This window comes from Pleurodeles waltl, chromosome 7 (genome assembly GCF_031143425.1).
Source record: "Pleurodeles waltl isolate 20211129_DDA chromosome 7, aPleWal1.hap1.20221129, whole genome shotgun sequence".
NCBI lineage: Eukaryota > Metazoa > Chordata > Amphibia > Caudata > Salamandridae > Pleurodeles > Pleurodeles waltl.
In genome coordinates, this window is record NC_090446.1 from 293,391,736 (window position 1) to 293,413,333 (window position 21,598).

The 21,598-nt window shown below is 45.2% G+C and overlaps 1 protein-coding gene across 2 annotated transcripts in view; it reads right to left on the bottom strand.

Annotated features, from left to right (window-relative positions):
• Positions 1-21,598, bottom strand: part of CDK5RAP1 (CDK5 regulatory subunit associated protein 1) — a 172,417-nt gene that overhangs the window by 79,431 nt on the left and 71,388 nt on the right. For both annotated transcript variants that reach the window (XM_069243680.1, XM_069243681.1), the window contains exons 3-6: positions 17,923-18,026; positions 14,200-14,234; positions 10,623-10,723; positions 10,092-10,302 (exon numbers count right to left, since the gene is read on the bottom strand). In XM_069243680.1, the coding sequence (XP_069099781.1) occupies positions 10,092-10,302; positions 10,623-10,723; positions 14,200-14,234; positions 17,923-18,026 (451 nt within the window). The remainder of the gene's footprint in view (positions 1-10,091; positions 10,303-10,622; positions 10,724-14,199; positions 14,235-17,922; positions 18,027-21,598) is intronic.

Genomic DNA, 21,598 nt, shown 5'->3' on the forward strand with positions numbered 1-21,598 from the left:
ACTTAGAAAATGAGCAACACTGTAAAAAAGGATATCCACCACATAAGAACATACTGCCACTGTGTCTATTAAAATTAAGTGGCTTTCAGGTTTAGCTTTACCTTTATAACGTCTTGATATGAATGGACCTTTGTCCTTGTTTGTGCCATCATCGAAAGATGCTAGACATTTAATAAAAATCACAAACATGAAGGGAAGGAAAGACATTTCAGTCTGGTTCCTGTATAAATCTGAACACGTCTGTGAATTGTTTAGCACAGAGGTCTCCAAAGTGGTGGGCTGAACCCAGGATAGGCACAATGTTATTTCAATGACTATGCCAGTACCACAAGAAAAAAACTGTGGGGGCTTTCTTTTAATTTTGCATAATTACTGTGAACAAGCACAAATTCGTAATGAAAACACCACCAAGAAAGGTGAACATGCATAACAACTCTAACACCTAGATCACCCATTGTGTAGGTTGTACTTGTTTTGGGCATCTTTTCGTAGGCAGCTATATTTGTTCGAGCGAAAATATTGTAATGTTGACTAAGCAGATTGTAATGCTATGCATTACAGTAAACAAAGACTGAAAGGCCAGGTTAAAAATGAATATACACAATTTTATAAAACAAAACCTACTATATAAGTCTTGTGTCTGAATTTACAATGTGATCAAATGGCTGTCACTTTTGCCTGGGAAAGTTGGCACCCCTGACCCCAAATGTAGGAGCATGGCACCTTCCTAGGGAAGCACTGTTTTTCATCATGCTTTTGAAAGGCTTTGGCATTTTTCATTTTCACTGGTGGTAAACAAGTCTGTGTGCGGAATACCCCAGCAGCAGAAACAGAATTTCCCACACGTGGACTTTTCGATGTATCTTGCTGAACAGACCTGGCAGATGGGTGTCCGCTCCAGGGAGATACTCCACTAGGAAGAGTATCCAATGATGTATTGCCCATACTAAACTCGCTGCACGAGAGCTCAGAGCTGTGGATATTGTGTTCTGCACTGTTTGTGAAGACAGTACATGGCAGTCATGTTGTCTGTTCTCACTGTATGTCCTGGAAAAGGCTCTGACAGCTAGCTGAATGGCTATAAGATCCAGCTGGTTGATCTGGAGACCTTGGTGGGGTGAAAACAGGCCATGCACCATCATTTTGCGGAGATATGCCACCCCCTAACAAGAGTGGGAAGCACCAGTGGTGATGCTAACTTGCGGAATGAGATCCATGAAGGGTATGCCTTGCAAGAGGTAGTTGCTATACCATCACTGCAGTGAGCAATGGGTGCTGACCCGATCAAGAGTTGATCATCCCTGTGACCTTTAACCTATGACCACTGTGCCGAGAGGCATACTTGCAGGGAATACATGCAAAGTCTGGTATGTGGAACTATGGCTACACAGGAGGACATGATCCCCAGAAAGGGCACTACTGTCCTGACAGCAAAGAGACACAATGGCTCAAAGAGAGGCAGTAGTTGCTGTAATGCAGACAACCTTTGTTGGTGTGGGTGTGCCTTGCCTGTGATGACATTTATGATAGATTCCAGGAAGGGCTGGATTTGAAGGGGTTGGAGGTGAGACCTGGAGGACTCTATGGTAAATTCAAGGCTCTGGGGAAGGGGGATTGCAGCTTGCATGTGTGGTTACCACCCATGGGGTGCAAGTGGGTGCTCTTGATCAACCAATCATCTAGGTAGGGGAACAGATGAATTCACTCTGCTTTGAGGTGGGCGGCTGCTACTGCTAAACATTTTGTGAACACCCTAACGGCAGTAGTGACCCTGAAGGGTAACACCTTGAACTGGTACTAGTGGCACTTAATATGAAGGATGTGGCACTGATTAGCTGGATGAATGAGTACGTGAAAATAGGAGTCTTTCAGGTCTAATGCTTTCGTGGAGTTGCTGTGTTGTAGCAGAGGAATTACATTCTACAGGGTAGTAACATGAAAATGCTCTGGGAGGATGTATTTGTTGAAGCGCTCTGAGGTCTAAGATGAGCCTGAAGGATCCATCCTTTTTTGAAAATGGGGAAGTAAAGGTAATACACCCCTCGGCCTGATGTTGTGAATGCACTGGTTCTATTGCTCTCTTGTGGTGAAACGCCTGAACTTCCTCTTGAAGTAGGCACATGTGTCCTGGGTTGAGGATGTGTGTGAGTCTGGAAGGAGTTCTAGATAATAATCATGCTTGATGATTGATAGAACCCACCAGTTTGCTGTGATTTCCTGTCAGTGTAGCAGGAAACCTTGTTCTTCCCCTGACAGGCGGTTGTGTGAGCAAGGGGACATGGGGCAAGTCAGTGTTTGGCAGTAGAGGGTCCCTTACTGGGAGTTCCTTTATATCTGCCCTTGTTGGAGCTGTTGCTCCTCCAGGTGCCCCACATCTATCATCAATCCCCCCTACTGGTGGTAGATCTGATGTTGCCTTTGATAGGACTGGGACTGCTCAGGGGAAGTAGCTTTGGCAACTCCCCCATATTACTGCTTTCAAGAGGAGTTTCTAGTAGCCATGATTTGGAGGGCTCCCACATGCTTGTCTATTGTGGCATCTTTCTTGATTTTCTAAAGCAGGCCAAAAAGATGATCCCCACTAAAAGGCAGGTTGAAGAGATGGCAGTGGAGTATGGTGGAGTACTGATCTCCATCAGCTGTCTAGGGTGCACCGTATGGTGACATTAGAGATTATCTTGATCCTCGAGTTGATCTGATCCTCCTTCTTCCTAAACTCCTCAGGAATGTGTTGTATTAGGTCCTCCATTTCCTCTCACTGCTCCCTGTTAGAACGCGAGAGGAGTCCTATTTAATTTGCAATGCATCAGTGTGTACTTTCCCTAACATCAACTCTTACAAGCCTCGTCAATTTGCTTGCTCTCTTTAACAGGTAGTGGAGCATTGCCTATACCTTGAGCAGCACTACATATGTAGGGAGTATGTACCACAAGGGAGTATGTGCCACAAGGGATAAGGCTTAAGTTTCTCCACTCAAAAGTAACCACCTAAGCTGTTACAGGCACCTGTAAGATGCCAGGGGCATGTTTAGCGATCTCCTTCAGTATAGGAAGAAAGTGCACTGAGCTCTCTGTCCTAGAAAGTGTTTAGATGAGGAAGTCATTGTCCTCCAGCATGGTGTGCATATCGACTCTGTGATATGCAGTTGTTCATTGTATGACCTCATTGTATGTGGTGGTTTCATTGGGTGGGAGGCCTTGACCTGGACATGGCTGAGGTCGAGTTCTCTCAGCCATAACAGTGAAAATTAAAATTAAACTCCTGATTAAGCTACCTCACATTCCAGAAGTATCCTCCACAACCAGAAGCTGAAGCAAGGATTCAATCAGTCATCGATGCCTTGATAAAGCATGTGGTCTTAGTGTCCACTCTGAGTGTATGTAATACCCCTATTTGGTAGATCAAAAAAAGGGGCAAGGATGCTTACCATTTTATACAGGAAATTTAAGAAATTGCAATACTGACTTTCCCTGTGGTGCATAACCATGTTACAATTTTGCCATGCTTCCCTGCTACTGTTGTTTCTCTATGTTCTGCCTTCTTCTCCATTTCCTTACTTGAGGAAAGTCAATTCCTCTTTTTATTCCAATTTTCTAAGTGGGGCCAAACAACCTGGTTTTGAGTTCTCCAGGTTTTTGCTGAGTCACCATTCGTCTTTTCCTAAGCCCTTAAATGGGCCTTGAATACCCTGGTCTTCCCCAAAGGTTCAATGCTAGGTCAATACATGATACATGTACATGATCGGTTACTTGATCTGCCACTCTAGATCAAAGAAAGGTTGCCTTCCTGTACCTTCTCATTGAATTGGGCAAAAACGGGCATAAGCCTTCGAGACAGAATACAATTTTGTCACATCCGTGTTCCAATATGTAGGCCAGAATATCTTGAAGGATAGGTTAGCATATTCAGGTGCTGCCTACCATGTACACACCTTTTTGGGTATGGCGGGTTACCAGGGACAAAGGATTGAGAGATTTGCGTGGTAGCCAAACACCTTCACGCAGTGGCGTAATGGAACCTGAGAGGGGGCCCCCCTGCACAGTACATAGAGGGGGCCCTCCTCCGGACTCACTCAGACGCTCTCAGGCCAGAGAACTGTGCTCAGAGGGCCCCCTGAGCATCAGGCCCCCGTACCCTGAGGGCTGCAGGGGCCTTTGTTACACTTCTGCCTTCAGGATTAGGTTAAAAAGGATACCCCTGAGCTCTTGCATTGGACTCAGGGGGCAGAGCAAGAATTTGTACAAGTAATACAGGCGCTCTCCTCAGCCACTACTGAGTGCATGACTACTCTAAACCTTTCACTCCGCACTATCAGGAATGTGATGGGTACTCTCTTGGGATACTGGTGCCTGTTCTGGAGACCACAAAACACAGATAGCATATTATTTGTTTGCTCTTGATCTCACAGCAGCAGGTCTCCCATCCTGTTTCTGATCTGTGGTCGCTGCCGCCTGCTTGTTGGAAGCCTCTGAAAACACTGAAAACATCCTCACTCTGGCTCTTTCCCATTCTGTAGCGGCGTTATTGCTTACCACAAAAACCCAACATTAAACCACAGTGAGATTGTGTCATTATGAAATTATTTTCTTCTTCACCTCCAACATCACTTTAATCAATATCCTCCACTGAACCTACCTTCCCTAATGCCCAAGATAGCGACTCCCACAACAATGGGGGTTCCTTTTCTTTGCCAGACCACCCATAAAAATGGTACCATTGTAGAGAATGTATTAGACACTGTAAGCTACCATATAAAGCAGCTATAATTAAATGTGCTCCCAACCAGTCTCCTCAAGACAAGGTGTCTTGGAGCAAAGTATTTGCAGAGCAGACTGCTTGGAAAGCTACTTTATCACTATATTCTGGAGTAACTATGTGTATTGAGCGAACTGAAGCATCCCCAGTATCTACATTCAAAGGTTTCTCTGTATTACAGGAGTAAGAGTCTGAGAATCCGGCATGGATGAAACAAAGTTATAAAAGGGACCTTGCTGAAGCGTGAAGGGACACCACCAGGAAAGTGGTGACCCAGTAATTTCTGTGCCCTAACCTTGAATGCATGTATCCCTGTCATGCTCATGTTGGGAGGGACTTTATAATCCGTGCTGCAGAGACCCAGCAGTTTGTGCAATTCGTTCCCTCACTCGCCAGTCAATATTGCTAATCATGTGCCTCTCGCTATGCCCAGAGTATTGGAATGGGGATTAAGACATTTTTTGCTAACCATAGGGTGCCTTCATGCATTTATAGATGAACTTCATTCAGGTGCAGCTCTAACGTCTAGGTTTCCATGATTTTGTTTATATTTTCTGGTTGGATTGAGACGTACTGCTGCTTGTGTGCAGACCCTATCACAGTAGCCAAAAGACTACATTTGGACCTCATACCTAGATTTGATGTGGCTTGCAGCCGCTGAGTGACATAGGAACCTACTTTGTCTATTCTGTACTGCTGAGGCTGTGCAAGGCTTTAGAAATTAGACAACACATCCACTGTGCCTTTCACCCAAAGTCTTCTGGCAAAGTTGAAAGGTACAGTGGAACTCTGAAAAAAAAAGACAGTGCTCAGACACACTATCCTTGGCACAGTGGTCAATCACAGCCATTCCGTCCCAGAAAACTAAACATAGCTCCCATGAAGTTGTGATAGGCCATCCCATCTTGCTTCGTTCTAACCTTCCAGTGTCTCCAGATCCACTGAAGTTGCATTGTAATGATAAGGTGGTTCTGCAATGTTGCACACAACTGATTCACTGTCTCTGCAGTTTCCATTTCTAGGTTCAAAAAGGCTTTCCTGATTTGCTGTCGAAGTTTACCACAATCCACAACCTGGAGAGTGGGATTATGTGGCTGTTCAATTACAAAAGTCTGCACTACAGCCTCGGTGGATAGGTCCCTTTCAAATGCAGCTCACCACGAACACCGATGTGAAGTGCCACCAAATTCCCACCTAGATTGAATCTTCACATTGTGAATGGATGTGCATATCCTCTAGGCTCCGGCACCACTGCACGGGTTGTGCCCACCACTGTCACCCAACGTCTACTCCAGGCCACACATTACTGAACCAACTCTTTGAAGCTGCAGGGAGGGACTTTAGCTGCAGTGTCCTCACGCTCTCACCTGCTCCAGGAAGCAGACTCTCCATCTCACTGTTATTAGCTCCCACTACAGTAGATGGCAAACCTCCTGCAACAAGATCCAGCGGAAAATGTGTCTGGCTGTGTTTTCAGCAAGTCTTGTTTGTGCCACGGATCAAAGTGAGATGTGGTGTGTGCTCCGAAGAGAACCTCAACTTGCTCGATATATATCGGGTGAACACCAATTTGCAGTTGATTAAACAATATCAATATACTCGTAACCTCCCTTCTTGATTGATTACTACCTGTGGAGGCACAAGGAGGAGCTCTGTGACTAATAAGAACATTGGGGGTCATTCTGACCCTGGCGGCCGGTGGCCGCCAGGGCCACCGACCACGGGAGCACCGCCAACAGGCTGGCGGTGCTCCCACGAGCATTCTGACCGCGGCGGTTCAGCCGCGGTCAGAAGCGGAAAGTCAGCGGTCTCCCGCCGACTTTCCGCTGCTCGGGAAATCCTCCATGCCTGCGGAGCGCGCTCCGCAGCCATGGGGATTCTGACACCCCCTACCGCCATCCTGTTCCTGGCGGGTCTCCCGCCAGGAACAGGATGGCGGTAGGGGGTGCCGCGGGGCACCTGCAGTGCCCATGCCCATGGCATGGGCACTGCAGGGGCCCCCGTAAGAGGGCCCCGCAAAGTATTTCAGTGTCTGCCATGCAGACACTGAAATACGCGACGGGTGCAACTGCACCCGTCGCACCCCTGCAACTACGCCGGCTCAATTCTGAGCCGGCGTCCTCGTTGCAGGGGCATTTCCTCTGGGCCGGCGGGCGCTCTTTTGGAGAGCGCCCGCCGGCCCAGAGGAAATGTTAGAATGGCCGCCGCGGTCTTGTGACCGCGGTGCGGTCATTTGGCGGCGGAACCTTGGCGGACTGCCTCCGCCGTCCGCCAAGGTTAGAATCAGGCCCATTGTGTTGAATTGCTAGTTCAAAGGAAACTTCATGTTGAGTGTGACAGCCTAACAAGGTGCAATCAGGTTTCATTATCTACTACAGAGTATCAGTTTCCTAGTCACAATACCCTACCTGAAAGTTGTTTGTTCTGCACAAGCATCCTACTGTGAACAGCATAATGACAGTTTATGTGTGAGACACGGGTGACTGTCACTGTTCTGTTAAGGGTCTACCAGTTACTGGTGCTTCCGTTCTAATTTTTTATGGCTGCCATCAGGCGTCCTATATTCTCAAACTAAATTGGAAGAACAATCTGAAACTTACTATTTATGTGGGAATGAGGCTTATGCTTGGTTGCAGACAGACTACTCCGGATGATGTTACCCAGCGTATGTAGTCCAGCTGTTCGACATACTCCACTAGAATCTCCTAATCGAATCAGACTTGTCAGAGCAAAATCAGAGACTGCTAGGTTTTTTGAACATCTGTTCACAATGTATGGGATTAGTATCACAGTGAAGAAAGTTAGAACTGTTGTGAAGACTTTGGAAAAAGTCATGCACTTTCCTGGGAGCATATCTAAGACAGATCGAGGCACAAAAATCTGTAGTTCGGGAAAATCGTATGGCTCTGCATTTTGTCCTGGCTGCCAAAGGTTGAGTTCTTGTCACAGTGGAACAAGAATGCTGCTCGTGCATTATCAATGTCTCCCTTAATGTTCATGAGTAAATAATATTATGGCCAGTGTGATGGTCCTAGTCTAATAAACAGGTTTGATTTAAATGGGTGTAATATTTGGTCCTGGATGAAAGGCATCTTTGATGGATAGGGAATGAAGAATATTGAAATAACATATACTGTTTTTGTTGTCCTCATTCTTCTTTACAAACATATGTGAGTCTATGTATGTGCTATTCATGGTCTCGCCAACAACAACAAGTTAATTCCTGTCCTTCCCATTTACTATTCCTGACGACAATGATGGTACTATTAATTATGCTATTGAGAGCCGCAAGGATAAAGAGAACTAAGCCATGAGGGCAATGAGGTAAATTGTCTGATGTCAAAAGAATTGGTGCAAGGGTTTCTCTTACATGCGCAAAGGGAAGAATTGAGAATTAACAGATATTTGCCTTAATGTAACTATGTTAGCTGATGGCATACTTCTTTATATTCTCAAGGATTTGTGCACCTTCCTCATAAGAATGTTGTACACCTGCTATGATGTCAGCGTTTTGGTTTCTGTAATGTGTATACCATTGGTGCCTGCATGCAAAACATCCATAAAAATCTCCATGTATTGGGGGAGAGGGTAGCAGTAGATGCTCACTGCTATGAGGGAAAACTGTTATACACATAAAGTTGCCCAGACCTCAAGTAGGTGTGTGAGGAAATTATTCTTCAACACCCTAATTGTTCTTCGGAAGATTTTGTCAGCTGGCAAAATCAATCCCAAGTGTAGTGTGATCAGCTATTTTGAGACAGACGTTACCTCAGCTGGACCCTGATTTAGTTTCGAAGAAGTCAATCTACAAAGAATAGACACTGGAATTATAAAAGTTCCGACTCTATCTGGAGACTTGTAGCGTGATTAACGCCTATAAACTGCTTACTTTAAATAGGTTGTTTATCAGATTTTAGTGCTAGTACGACCTATCTCACATATGAGTTTGACATAATTGCCGTCCATTATTGGTTCTGTATTTCTAACCGAAACTGTAACTGCCCGAATTATAAACTTTTATGAAGATGTAGACACTGTGGTGTCATATCTGGTATTTAATAAATTAAGCTCTTCAAATGAGATATGGGTTTATTGTATAAGGAAAATGTCTGCTTGTGATTCAAGAAACGTTAATGGAGTAGTGCTTCTATACTTGTATTTGTGCAAACTCCCATGAGGCAGTATTTAGATAACTAAACATTACCTCTAGCAAAGGTGAGATACAGTATCCAAATGTCTGATACAGGCTTCCGTTCTCTATGAAAACATCTTATTTTTCCCCTTTTCCCTCTCCGCAACTCCTGAAAGTGATTCCTTCTTTCCCCAATCCACGACTCACATGGTCCTGCCTAAAAACACCTAAGGGAATGCTCTCCCTTCTTTGTCACATGGCCCTGTTGAAGAAAATGTTACCACCAATAACTGTTTATTAACTGGTCGTGTGGTATGTGATCTGGTGCACAGTGCAGCCTTCAGTGTCTACCCTAGTTAAACTAGTAGTGCCAATTAGAATTTACTGAGACATTTAAAACGCAGCCTCACCAAGTCTTTTGATTTTTTTTTTTTTTTAGAATTGGAAACAAATAAGTAAGACTTTTAGCTTGGATGGATGTGGTAAGAAAGCTTCATAGCCACAGACTATTGAAAAGAATTGCTGGTTTTTATAAAAATGCTTTAGAATTAAATGAAATTCGCCATCTCCTCTGCTAAGAAGTAAAGCAGCTTCCATATAAAAAGGTGTTAGTAGAAGTTCTTAGACATCTGGAATCTGAACAACAAAATGGTTGAGCTAAGATGTAATGCCAGAGAAGCAAGTCTTCTTAGGGTTGTAAATTCAAGGTACAGCTTAATGGGGACTACGATTTTATTTGTGCCATAGCTTTTACTGCAGAGACTCAAAAAGCATGCATGATCCCCACAGTTCTAAAATGGAACCAGTTTTTTTTATCTTGCTTCTTTACTCAGGGAGTAGGGAAATAATTGACAAATTTTTTCCAAGACTGAAACCTATATTTTTAAGCATGATGACATTCATAACGGACCTGCCAATAAATTGCAGCGTCTCACATTCTTAGGGTGACATATTTGGCTTACTCCCATAGCACTTTCAAATGTTAGAAAAGATGGAGGATGAAGTATGAAGAATTAAAGGCTTTCTACTGTCATATATCATTCAAAGACACAACTCCCTAACTCTAAATATTATTATGGTGTGTTTAATAACACTCAAACAAGTTGTCCTTTGCACATTCTACGCATTCTCAGCTGTCAAAGCTAGATAACTAAGCCGCTCTTTTTACATACATATATTTTGTAAACATATATGGCTTACTTACACAAAAGCTGATGTAGTGTTGCAGGTCCTATGTACAGGCATAATGTCCATATAGGTTTCATCCATCGAAAGTAGCACATTAGCAGCCTGCTGTCCAGATTCTGCCACAGTTAGGAGCCGGGGGAGATCACGATACGCATCTGGTCCTGCTATCACATCCACAATCTTCTCCCTGTCCAGGATTTCCTCTTTCAACCTCTCTGCCATGCATCCTATGTTTAAAGAAAATAAAAAATATATATTTTCTACACTTGCCAATGCTGAGAGATATGGTTCATTTAGATAAGTGGTCTTCACACTGGTGGCCTGTCCCCAGGGCAATGAGAGGTCTGAAAGCACAGTGTTATTTCCAGAAGAAACTTGAGGCCCTTTTAGTTGAGATTCTAGATGTTCTTGTCCTATCCCTGTAAATATCATGCCTCAGACTCCCTCTCAGTGTTACTGGCTGGGGCCCACAGGTGATCCCACCAGGGAAATGTGCTGCTACATCTTCTCCAGACATTCTAAGAGAGATATTTGATAATTATCATACCTAGAATCCCAATGCGGAGAGGTAACTGGGATCTTTGGCGTCTGCGCTTGAGAGCTCCAATATCCCGCAGCCGTTTCCAGATTGTTTGTTCAGCTTTCTCTCTAAGGAAGTGATTGAAAGCACTGGGTCAAAAAAGGAAATTTTCAGATAAAACATGATGATGGTCAAAGACGGTATCATATATGTTCTGGAGACTCCAGATCAATTATTTATCATGGGCCTTTAATAGAAAAGCTGGTGTTGAATGACTAGTAATTCCATATTATAATTCTGGAATGATAAAGAAAATTACGTGGCTTTCACTTCTCTATTTCGTCTGAGAAAACCAAAAAAAGCCCACATCCACCACACGGAGGTGTATCGTTTTCCAGTGTATGACTACATCAACCAGTGGCAAAGTTGTGAAACTGTTAATACTAATGATATTAGTAAGCAAGCACTGGCAAAGCTAATAAGTCTTGCCTTGATGTGCAAAACATCAGCAAAATAAAAGAGAAAAAAAGGTTTCATGGTGAGGCCGCTTGTACAGGCTGTGTCACTGTTATGCACATGCATGTGTGCATCTTTGGAATGTCACGGGCAATATTTTATTTTTTATTTCATTTATAAGATGGCAGACACCACTTAGATCAGTAAATAAGAAGAGTAAATGAAACAACAGAGAAGCAGATAGGGAGGATGTAATGGGATGTAATTGGATGAGGGCAAGGAAGAAACAGTGGCACCCAATATCACAATTTACAATCTGTAGTGGCCTGGCAGTAAAGGCCAGGTGCCAAGCCCTCCAAAATATGTAAAGCAATTAAGGTATTTATTTTAGGACCGCAAGTGGTACGGAAGCAACAAAGGAGTGGATGAGGGGTGGGTGAAGGGGGCGCAATGGAGGAGTGGGTGAGGGTTGGGTGAAGGGGGAGCAAAGGGCAGAGGGACGTTTTTGAGGAGGGTAAGGAGCACATGAGGACGTGAAGAAACATACATGCACTCCTGGAGGGCTTATTGAAAAAGAAAAAGAAAAAAATATTTCCCTAAGTGTGAGCAGTGAAAGTATGAAGTCATCCAATCAAAAGAATTGTAAATAGGCTATGCTCCAGAGGAGGGACACACACAGGAAGAGGAAGGAAAGCCATTGCATTAGAAGCAGGCAAATTAGAGTGATAATAAAGCCAAACAAAGGTAAGCAATGGATGGGCCCTAAGACTGGAACTGATAGTTGTAGCCACTTACCATGAAGTGAAAGTAGCACCAATGATCTAGATGGATGTGTATTTGACAGCAGAGGGATGATGTACTGTAGGGTAGTCATACAGAAATATTCTAAGAGGATGTATTTGTTGAGGGGTTTAAGGCTGAGGATGGGCTGTTGGAGCCATCCTTTTTAGGAATGAGGAAGTAAAAGTAATGTATCCCTTGGGCCAGATGTTGTGGGAGCAATAGTTCTATTGATCACTTGTGGAGGAGCTACCGAACCTAATGTCATAGCAGGCAAAGGTGTTCCGACCAAGGGTGTGTTTGTAGGGAGGGATGTTTGGTGGGGTTGAAAGGAATTCTAGTCAATAACCGTGCTTGATGATTGTTAGTACACACCGGTCTTAGGTGATTTCCGGCCAACATAGCAGGAAACCTTGCAGACTCCCGCCGACATGTGTTGTGTGGTTCGGGGGATATAAAGCATGTCGGTACTTGGTGGTGGAGGCTTCCTTACCAAGAGTTCCTCTACCCTTGCCCTTGTTGAGGTTGTTGCCCCTGAAGGTACCCCGCATGTACCCTCTGCCCCCATTCTGGTGGTAAGTCTGCTGTGGCCTTTGATAGTGCTGGGACTGCTCAGGGGAAGTAGCTTTGGTTTCTCCCTTATATTGCTAATCCCTAAAGAACCTCTGAATGCTGGGTCAAGGTGACCCACAAATTTGGCTATTGCAGTCTTTCTTGATTTTCTCAAATATTTCATACTTGCGTGCCAAAAAGATGTTCCTCACTGAATGGCAAGTTGATAAGATGTTGCACTTCCAGCTTGAAACTCAACGTACAGATCTAGAAGTGGCAGCAGAATATGATGGGTATATTGACCCCTCGGTGTCTCAGGCATACTGTTTACTGGCATTAGAGATTGTCTTGTTCTGCTAGAAAAAAAAGAAATCTTCTCCACCTTCTTCCTAAACGCCAAGAGAAGGCGTTGGATTAGGCCCTCCGTTGCCTCCCCCATAGCCCTGTCTTAATACAAGATGAGACCTACTGAATTTGTACTGCACCAGTGTGCAGTTGATCCAAAAACTACTCTTTTACCAGCTTTGTCGATATGTTTTCTGTCTTTAACAGGCGGGAAAGCATCTCCTGTTTCTTTAGCAGCAGCTCAGATAATTGCAGATTCAAAACAAATAACACAAGTATGATTTCAGGAATGGCCATATGTGTGTGGGTAGTTCAGGTCTTCCCAACACAAGCTGTTGCTAGTAACAAACTAGTAAATTTAAATTGGAGAAGAAAAACTGGCAACGAGGACCATGTTATAAAATGCTGGGGAGTACTTATAACATGATTTGGCCAAGAGCACTACTGGAAAAGAAATCTAGCACAGTCCAAATAAGTAACATTTCCTTAGATTACCCAGGCATACATATTTCAAAAACTACTGATAGAGCCAATAGGTCTGGCTTATAACTACGCAACTGGAGTTACACAGCATGGGAGGACCAGAGTATGCAGCAGGAACGCATGCCACTGCCTTTTCAGTAACTTTGAATCTGTTTACGCTAATAATAGATTTTTTTTTTTTATTAAAACCTACAGATTATGCAGCAGTTGATTAAGTATGTGGCATATGTATCATATTTATAATTATGCAGAAAATGCAGTGGTCATAGAATCACATAATTCCTGTGACCCTGTTTATAACTGAAAGTAATCCTTCATTGATTGGTTTTATGTGTGTCTCTCTGGAAGGGAGACTGGGTGACTATAGGACTGATTCAATCATTAGATGAATGAATAAAGGAGAGGTCTTCCACACAAGCACTGTTTACAGGCTTTAAGGCACACTAACCAAGCAATGGGCACCCCTGACCAGAGACAATCACGATGCTTTGTGAGGGGAGGGTCAAAAAGCCAGCCCTAAAAGGGACATGCCTCCAGATGCTAAACAATCAACCACATTGTGGCTGATGGACCGCCAGGTAAGGGTGTTCAACAGATGAACTGGAGGATGGTAACTCATTACCAAGCAAATAATTCTCAACTCTAAATGATGCAGGGAACTGATGTGAGAGGACAGTGAGTTCTCAAAATTTGGTGGATTTCCCATTAGCGTCCACCTGTAAATTAAGTTCTAAGGGCCAAAAACATTTCTGTACATACAGCCCCCAAAACAGTATTCTTTCACTACCTCTCATTAATGCCAATACTGGACTACAGTGGGTGAAACATCTGTCTGCTGTACCATTTCAGCATGTATGAGAAAATGATGTACTAGCAGGGTTAAGTCTTTGCTTGAAAGAATACTGTTATGTAGAACATACCTTGCAATACATTGCCAATCAGAAACATCTTGCTCAACATATTAAACAAGTCATCAGACAAAACTTACCTAATAGAGCAGGTCACCAGTAGGACAACATCAGCCTACGAAAAGGACAAAACACAAATGTTTTTTGGGCGCTCTACAGCCATGTACTGACCAGACTCTCGTTTGTACTACACTTGAACCACACACCTGTTTAAGGATCATGACAGGACTACAAAACTAATCCTAAATTCAAGTGAAAAATAAACAGTATATACAGTAATATACCTTAATGTATATAAACCCCAATCTATGGTAATAGCTCTAATGGATCATGTTCACTAAGCTCGGGAATTTATTTAAAAAGCCTGTTCATGCCCAGAGCACTTCTTAACTTTAAGAGCCATTGCTTAAGATCACCACTTGGTTTTTCAAAAATGTCTCATTCACTTAGCTCCTAAGCTTTCTGGTGCTCGAGGGCCAGAGAAAAAGGGGTGTGGGGGTGGGAGACTGAAAGGTGTTTCCCAATGCTATTTTGCATAGGAAAATCAAACAGCGATACCACATAAATGGCTGAACTGAATTACACCAAATTTTGCCAGAAAGCAAGATCTTTGTACAAAAAGCGTGCTTTTTTGTAATTTGTTGCAAAATCCATTTGGTGGTTTTTGAGAAATTAAGATTCAAAATGTATCTATATTTCATGCTGCATAGGCACTGCAGCCAAATAGATAAAAAGATTAAGGGCCCGAGTTAGAGTTTGGCAAAAGGGTTACTCCGTCAAAAACGTGACATATACCCCATCCACCTTATTATGATTGCCATAGGATATAATGGGATCGTAATCCGGCGGATGGGATATCTGTCACGCTTGTGACTGAGTAACCCCACCCGCCAAACTCTAAATCAGGCCATAAATCTGATTAGCTGCCATCAAAATCCTCAAAGATGTTTGGCAGCCATTTTAAGACTCAGATACTCAGTCCCCTGTCCTGAAAAAAAGAATTGAAAAAACATATAGGGGGCATGTAAGGGATACCCTGACTCCCTTGGTCTTGTGTTGGGTGAAGGACAGGGAGAGGGGATCCAGGAGGGACTTCCTCTGGGGCCAAAATGTAATTTAAAAAAATAAAATTTACCTTGAAGCTGTACGGGATCCACATTGACATTTTAAAAAAAAGCCCCACAGGGTGTGACAGGGCCCCGGGGGTCAGCGCATTGTTCATTTCTTGTGGAGGGGGTGCTCTCTCCCTCAAGCCGTTTGAAGGCCCCAGGGATCCCATTCCCCGGGGCTGATGTTATTTGTATGAGGTTGGGAGCCTGCAGCCACTGGAAAACCCCAAGGACCCACCCCTGCGGCCCAAATACATTTTCGGGGACGGGGGACCCCTGCTCTGTGGTATAAAAAGACCTCAGAGCCCACATTTCCTGCAACTCGTTGGGGAAATGCATCCCAGAGATCCATTTCCAAGAGATGGCAGGCAGGGAACAGAATGAAAATGCAACTTACCCAGTAGACATCTGTTTGGGGCATTTAGTGCTGTAAATTCACATGCTCTGCATATTTCCTGCCATCCAGTGTTGGGTTCGGAGTGTTAAAAGTTGTTTTTCTTCAAAGAAGCACTCTGTGCCAAGCTACCCGAGGGTGAGCACAGGATAATTTAGGTTGTGTTGTGACTTACCCTAACTACGATTGAGGTGCATACCTCTGCCACCTAGAGACCAAATTTCTAACATCTGTCCACGTTCTGTACAGGGAAGGAACTCAGCTTTGCTCTCACCTGCTGGATCAGAAACAAAAGCTGCTCTCGCTGGCTGGGAGCACAGCAACAATATGTCTGTGCAAATGTAATGGTCATTTCAATTGAAAATGTGTTGTCTGTAATGGTACTGTGCTACCATACCATGTATACTCCCCTCTACGTCACTCCATCCAACTTTGCACCAATCCACACTACTGCATTCTACTCTGCACCTATACACTTTACACTACTCCATGCCACAGCACTCTACACCACTTTATCCTATGCCTCTCTACTCTATGCCTCTACACTATGTCAATGACCTCTACGCCACTTTACTTTACACCACTGCACCCTTCAACACTGCACTCTACACCACTCCGGTCTAGGCCACTCCAAACTAGATAGCACAACACCACTCTGCAACACTGCACTCTATGCCAGTACACTGTACGCCAATGCACTTTACTCTGTAACACTCTAATCTACTCAGCATTACTATATCCTAAACCACTTTACGCCATTACACTCTGTCACACGACTCCATCTTGCACCACTCCACATTACGTCACTTCACTCTATTCTGAAACAATCTATTCTACGCCACTGCACTCTATTCCACTCTACGCCACTCTGCTCTACTCTAAACCAGTGGACTCTATGCCAGTGCACTATACATCACTGCACTCTATGTCACTGCACTCTACATCATTGTGATCAACACCAATGCACTCTACAACACTCTACTCTGCAACTACTGCACTTTGTCAATGCACTCTACAACACTCTACTTTGCATCACTGCACTCTACGCCACTGCACTCTATGCAACTCTATTCTGCGCCACTGCACTCTACTGTCTGCTGGGCACCACTCTAATCTTTGTCACTGCATTCTACGGTGCTTATTTTATGACACTGAAATCAATGGCGCTGCACTCTACACCACTCCACTGTATATCACCACACTCTACTCTGCACCACTTAGTTAAGGCCACTGGACTCTAAGACACTCTACACACTTCACTCTATGACAATCAACTCTTCGACACTGGATTCTACCTCACTGAACTCTACTCTATGCTACTCTACTCTGCACTACTGCATTCTATGCCAACACGCTCTATGCCATTGCACTCTATGACACTCTACTCTGCATCACTCCACTATATGCCATTGCACTCAATGGCACTATATTTTACTTTGCCCTACTCTATGCCACTCTACATTACTATAAGCCAACGAACCCTGTGCCACTCTACACCACTGCACTATATGGTACTCTACTCTATACCACTTAGCACCACAGTAATCTACACCACTGCGCTCTACTATGCAACACTCAAATACACACCACTACCTTCTCTAATGGTGCATTACATGCTGCTGAATTCTATACCACTGCACTCTACACCAATGCCATTTACAGCAGTCCACTCTACTCTATGCCACTCCACTGTACACCACTCTATGCAACTCTACTCTATACCACTCCAATACACAACATTATACCCCAGTCTTCACCATTCACTCTACGACACTCAAGACCACTTCTTCTCTACACCACTAACTTTTTGCCATGCTGAACAGCAGCCCTGCTGATGTACAACCTGACTAAAACACATTGGCAAAGCCAATAGCTCTTGTATAGGCAAGACCTGTTGGCTTTGCCAGTGCTTGTTATCAAAAGCCTCCAGTGAGCTACAATGTATTTTATTACATTTTAATCTTTTTAGCTAACCTGGTTTGTTGCATAGATACCACACATTGCCACTAGGGAAAGCCTTATTCCTTAAATCAAGCTACGAAAGGTGCGGCAAAAGTTATTTACAGAAAATAAACTAACTCTGGGTTACAATCACGACCGAGTTTAGTCCGGGTCATATCAGACGTGTTATGTTTCTCCCATTTAACGAACATTTTAATGCCCTACATTTCTCATTTGTTCCTTCCCCATAACCAGCTTTCAGAATGCAAACTTTAACATGAAACACTAATTACTTAATACTATGAATCTGAAGAAAGCAAACTGTGCAGAGGCATGCATAAGAGAGTAGTTCCTCATACCTCTGATAGTGTGTATGTTCTTCTGTAACCGCAGCTCTGGAGGATGGACCAGGCTATCTCCGCATCATTAACATTCATCTGGCAGCCATAGGTCTCCAAATACACTGAAATCAATAGAAATGGCCAGACTATGAGAGCCCTTTAAAGACAACTGGGCATTAAGAGACAACTACGGAAGAATGAGTACTGAGTGGATTTCGACATCCCTAAAGTTACCAGGTGCTTCTTTTCAATTTGCTAACTAAAGCTTACCATCCACTTAGGACATTTTGCCCTCTCTCTTGTAAACTTTTGAGCACTTCTAGTAGTAAAAAAATGACTTCAGAGTTAGGGCAATGAGCAAAGAGCAAGTAGGAGCTCAGCTGCCTAAGAGTAGAAATATACACTCTTGCACTAAAAAAGGTACAACTTTGGTATCTAGCGAATGTACTATTGGCAAAGATGAATGGATAGCTTAGTCATGTACTGGCACATCCTCTATGTGTAACCAGGAGATCACCGTATCTACAGTGGCCATGGATCATCACTCAAACTAAATAAGTAGCACTACTTGCCTGTGGTTCCTTTATCAAATTCTGCTTCCTGCAACATGCTGTTGTATGAGATTCAATCCAAAGGGATGGATCTAATGGTTAAAACGCAGTCCTTTTTTGGTAAGGCAAAGGATTGGGAGTGCATCCGAGGGTAAGCTCTGCTGGACCCCATGAACATAGGGAAAAGAGTCTACAGTGGCTATGTAATCTGATAAATTAGTGTTCTATAAATTTATAGTCTAACCTCTATCTAATGTCTTAAGATGAGGAGCTATGGACAGCACTGTTCATGAAGATCTTTCTGATGTGAAAAGCAGAATGGCTATGCAAAACAAAACCACTGAAGCCAAGTTGACCAACAACAATGCACCCCTCACTAGGAGTGCCCCCATCCCCCAGAATACAACACGGTAGGAGCACTGTTAGCAGTAGCCCCTCCCTCCAGGTCAGGGGGTAAACCCTGCCTTGATGGGGGGACGGTTTTCGCAATCAGCCCCGCCCCTACCACCACCACCACCCCCTGTGTGACTTCTAGGGGTACTCTTCACGGTTGTGGAGGCTGCAGAACCCTGAGAGTAAGAGCAGGGGAGAGAGAGGCTCACCACCGATCTCAGTTCAATCCAAGGGTACAGACCTTGGGTTGAAGGGCCAGGTTCAGGGTGTCCCCCCTGACCTGGAGGGAGGGGCTACTGCTAACAGTGCCCCCACAGTGTTGTATCCGGGGGCACTTCTAGTGGGGGCGTGCAGAACCCCAGAAGGGAGGGCAGGGGAGAAAAGCCTTGCCCATGGCCCTGTTCCAATCTGAAGGTACAGACCCCAGGTTGGAACACCAGTTGCAGGTTAACATCCCTGCACTGGTGGGAGGATTGTACAGGGCTGCTTCCACAAGCAGCCTGACAAACCTGGAATCTGGGGGTGCCACTCCTAGGGGGAGGGTACAGAGCCCCAGAGGGAAGGACCAGGGTCAGGCTGTCATTCCTGGCCTGGTGGAAGGGAGAGTGGTCAAAGAGTGCCAGTTGCCTGGGGTTTCTGCCCCCCACTCTCCAGTCACAGTGGTTGGAGAGCCTAGAAAGGCCTGGTGCCTGGCTCTCACCCGACAGCTGTCAGTGGCCACTGCGGCTTGCTGTCCTGGTGGACAGAGTTGCCCCTGGGGGAGGCGGGGCAGGAGCCACACCACTGTGTTGGCCATAGTGGTAGTCTGCTTCCTCGGATACATCTGTGAGCAAAGTAAGGTTAGGTGCTGCACAGATGGTATCTGCAAGTGAGGAGAGGCGTTCCCAAAGGGTTAGCTTAGTGGGCCCTGAGAGTATGGACAGAGGGATGCAACTGGTGTCAGGAAGGCTTAGAGCTGGAATACGCCCCTGCTGCTGTGGGCCTGGGTCCCTGTTCAATTGCCCCAATCGGGGAAGTCCATAAAGGTACTGATTGGTCTCCCATGGCTTTAGGCTAGTGGGGGGTCGTGTTGGAAATGGCCCTTTTTGCAGGGTCATCCCCAATCTTTTTGCCTCCTTCCTCCTATTTTTTCTGACATGTTTTTGTTGGCTTTCGGACTCTGGGCACTTTACCACCGCTAACCAGTGCTAAAGTACATATGCTGTCTGTGTAAATTGTATTGCTGATTGGCTTTCTATGATTGCTATATATGATTTACTAGTAAGTCCCTAGTAAAGTGCAAGAGAGGTGGCTAGGGACTGTAAATCAAATACTACTATGAGGGCCTGCAGCACTGGTTGTGCCACCCACATTAGTAGCCCTGTAAACATGGCTCCGACCTGCTACTGCAGTGTCCTTGTGTGCAGTTTTAAACTGTTATTTCAACTTGGCAAGTGTACCCACTTGCCAGGCTTAAACCTTCCCATTCCATACATGTTAGGCACCCCTAAGGTAGGCCCTAGGTATCCACACGGGCAGGGTGCAGTATATGTTTATGGTACGGTGTATAATAACGTATTATGGGGGTCATTCTGACCCTCACGGGCGGCGGAGGCCGCCCGCCAGAGTTCCCCCCTCCGAAATACCGCTCCGCGGTCGAAAGACCGCAGAGGGTATTCTAAGTTTTTCCCTGGGCTGGCGGGCGGTCGCCAAAAGACCGCCCGCCAGCCCAGGGAAAAACTCCCTTCCCACGAGGATGCCGGCTCGTAATCGAGCCGGCGGAGTGGGAAGGTGCGACGGGTGCTGTTGCACCCGTCGCGTATTTCACTGTCTGCCAAGCAGACAGTGAAATACTTGTAGGGGCCCTCTTACGGGGGCCCCTGCAGTGCCCATGCCAGTGGCATGGGCACTGCAGGGGCCCCGCGACCCCCCCTACCGCCATCCGGTTCCCGGCGGGCGGACCGCCGGGAACTGGATGGCGGTAGGGGGGGTCGGAATCCCCTCGGCGGCGCAGCTAGCGGCGCCGCCTTGGAGGATTCCAAAGGGCGGCGGTACACTGGCGGGAGACCGCCAGTGTTGCCGGTCCGACCGCGGCTTTACCGCCACGGTCGGAATGCCCTTGGGAGCACCGCCGGCCTGTCGGCGGGGCTCCCGCGGTCCTCCAACCCGGCGGTCATTGACCGCCAGGGTTGGAATGACCCCCTATATGTCCTAACAGTGAAATACTGCCAAATTAGGTTTTCACTGTGTAAGGCCTATTTTTCTCATAGGTGAACATGGGGGCTGTCTTTAAATATCATTAAAGCGCAGATTCAATAGAAATATGGAGTTCAGGCTCTCTGAACGCACAATTTAAAAATACATCTTTCGTAAAGGTTGTTTTTGGATTGTGTGTTTGAAAATGCCAATTTTAGAAAGTAGGCATTTTTCTAGCTTAAACCATTCTGTGACTCTGCCTGTTTGTGGATTGCCTGTCTGGGTCAGTTTGACAGTTGGGCTGTTTGTTAATCTCCTCTAGACAGTGACACAAAGGGAGCTGGGGTGTAGCCTGCATATCCAGATAAGCCATATGGGCTAGAGGGGAAGGGTGGACTGGTCACTGACACCTGAAATGGCTGTGCCTACCCTCACACAATGCAGTCTCCAACACACTGGTGTGTGTCTGGGGCCTGGCCTGGGCATGGCAGGATCTAGTAAACAACAGAGACTTCTCTTTGAAGTAGGTCTAATTCAAAGGAAAAGGGGTATAAGAAGTGGACCAAAAACCCCTG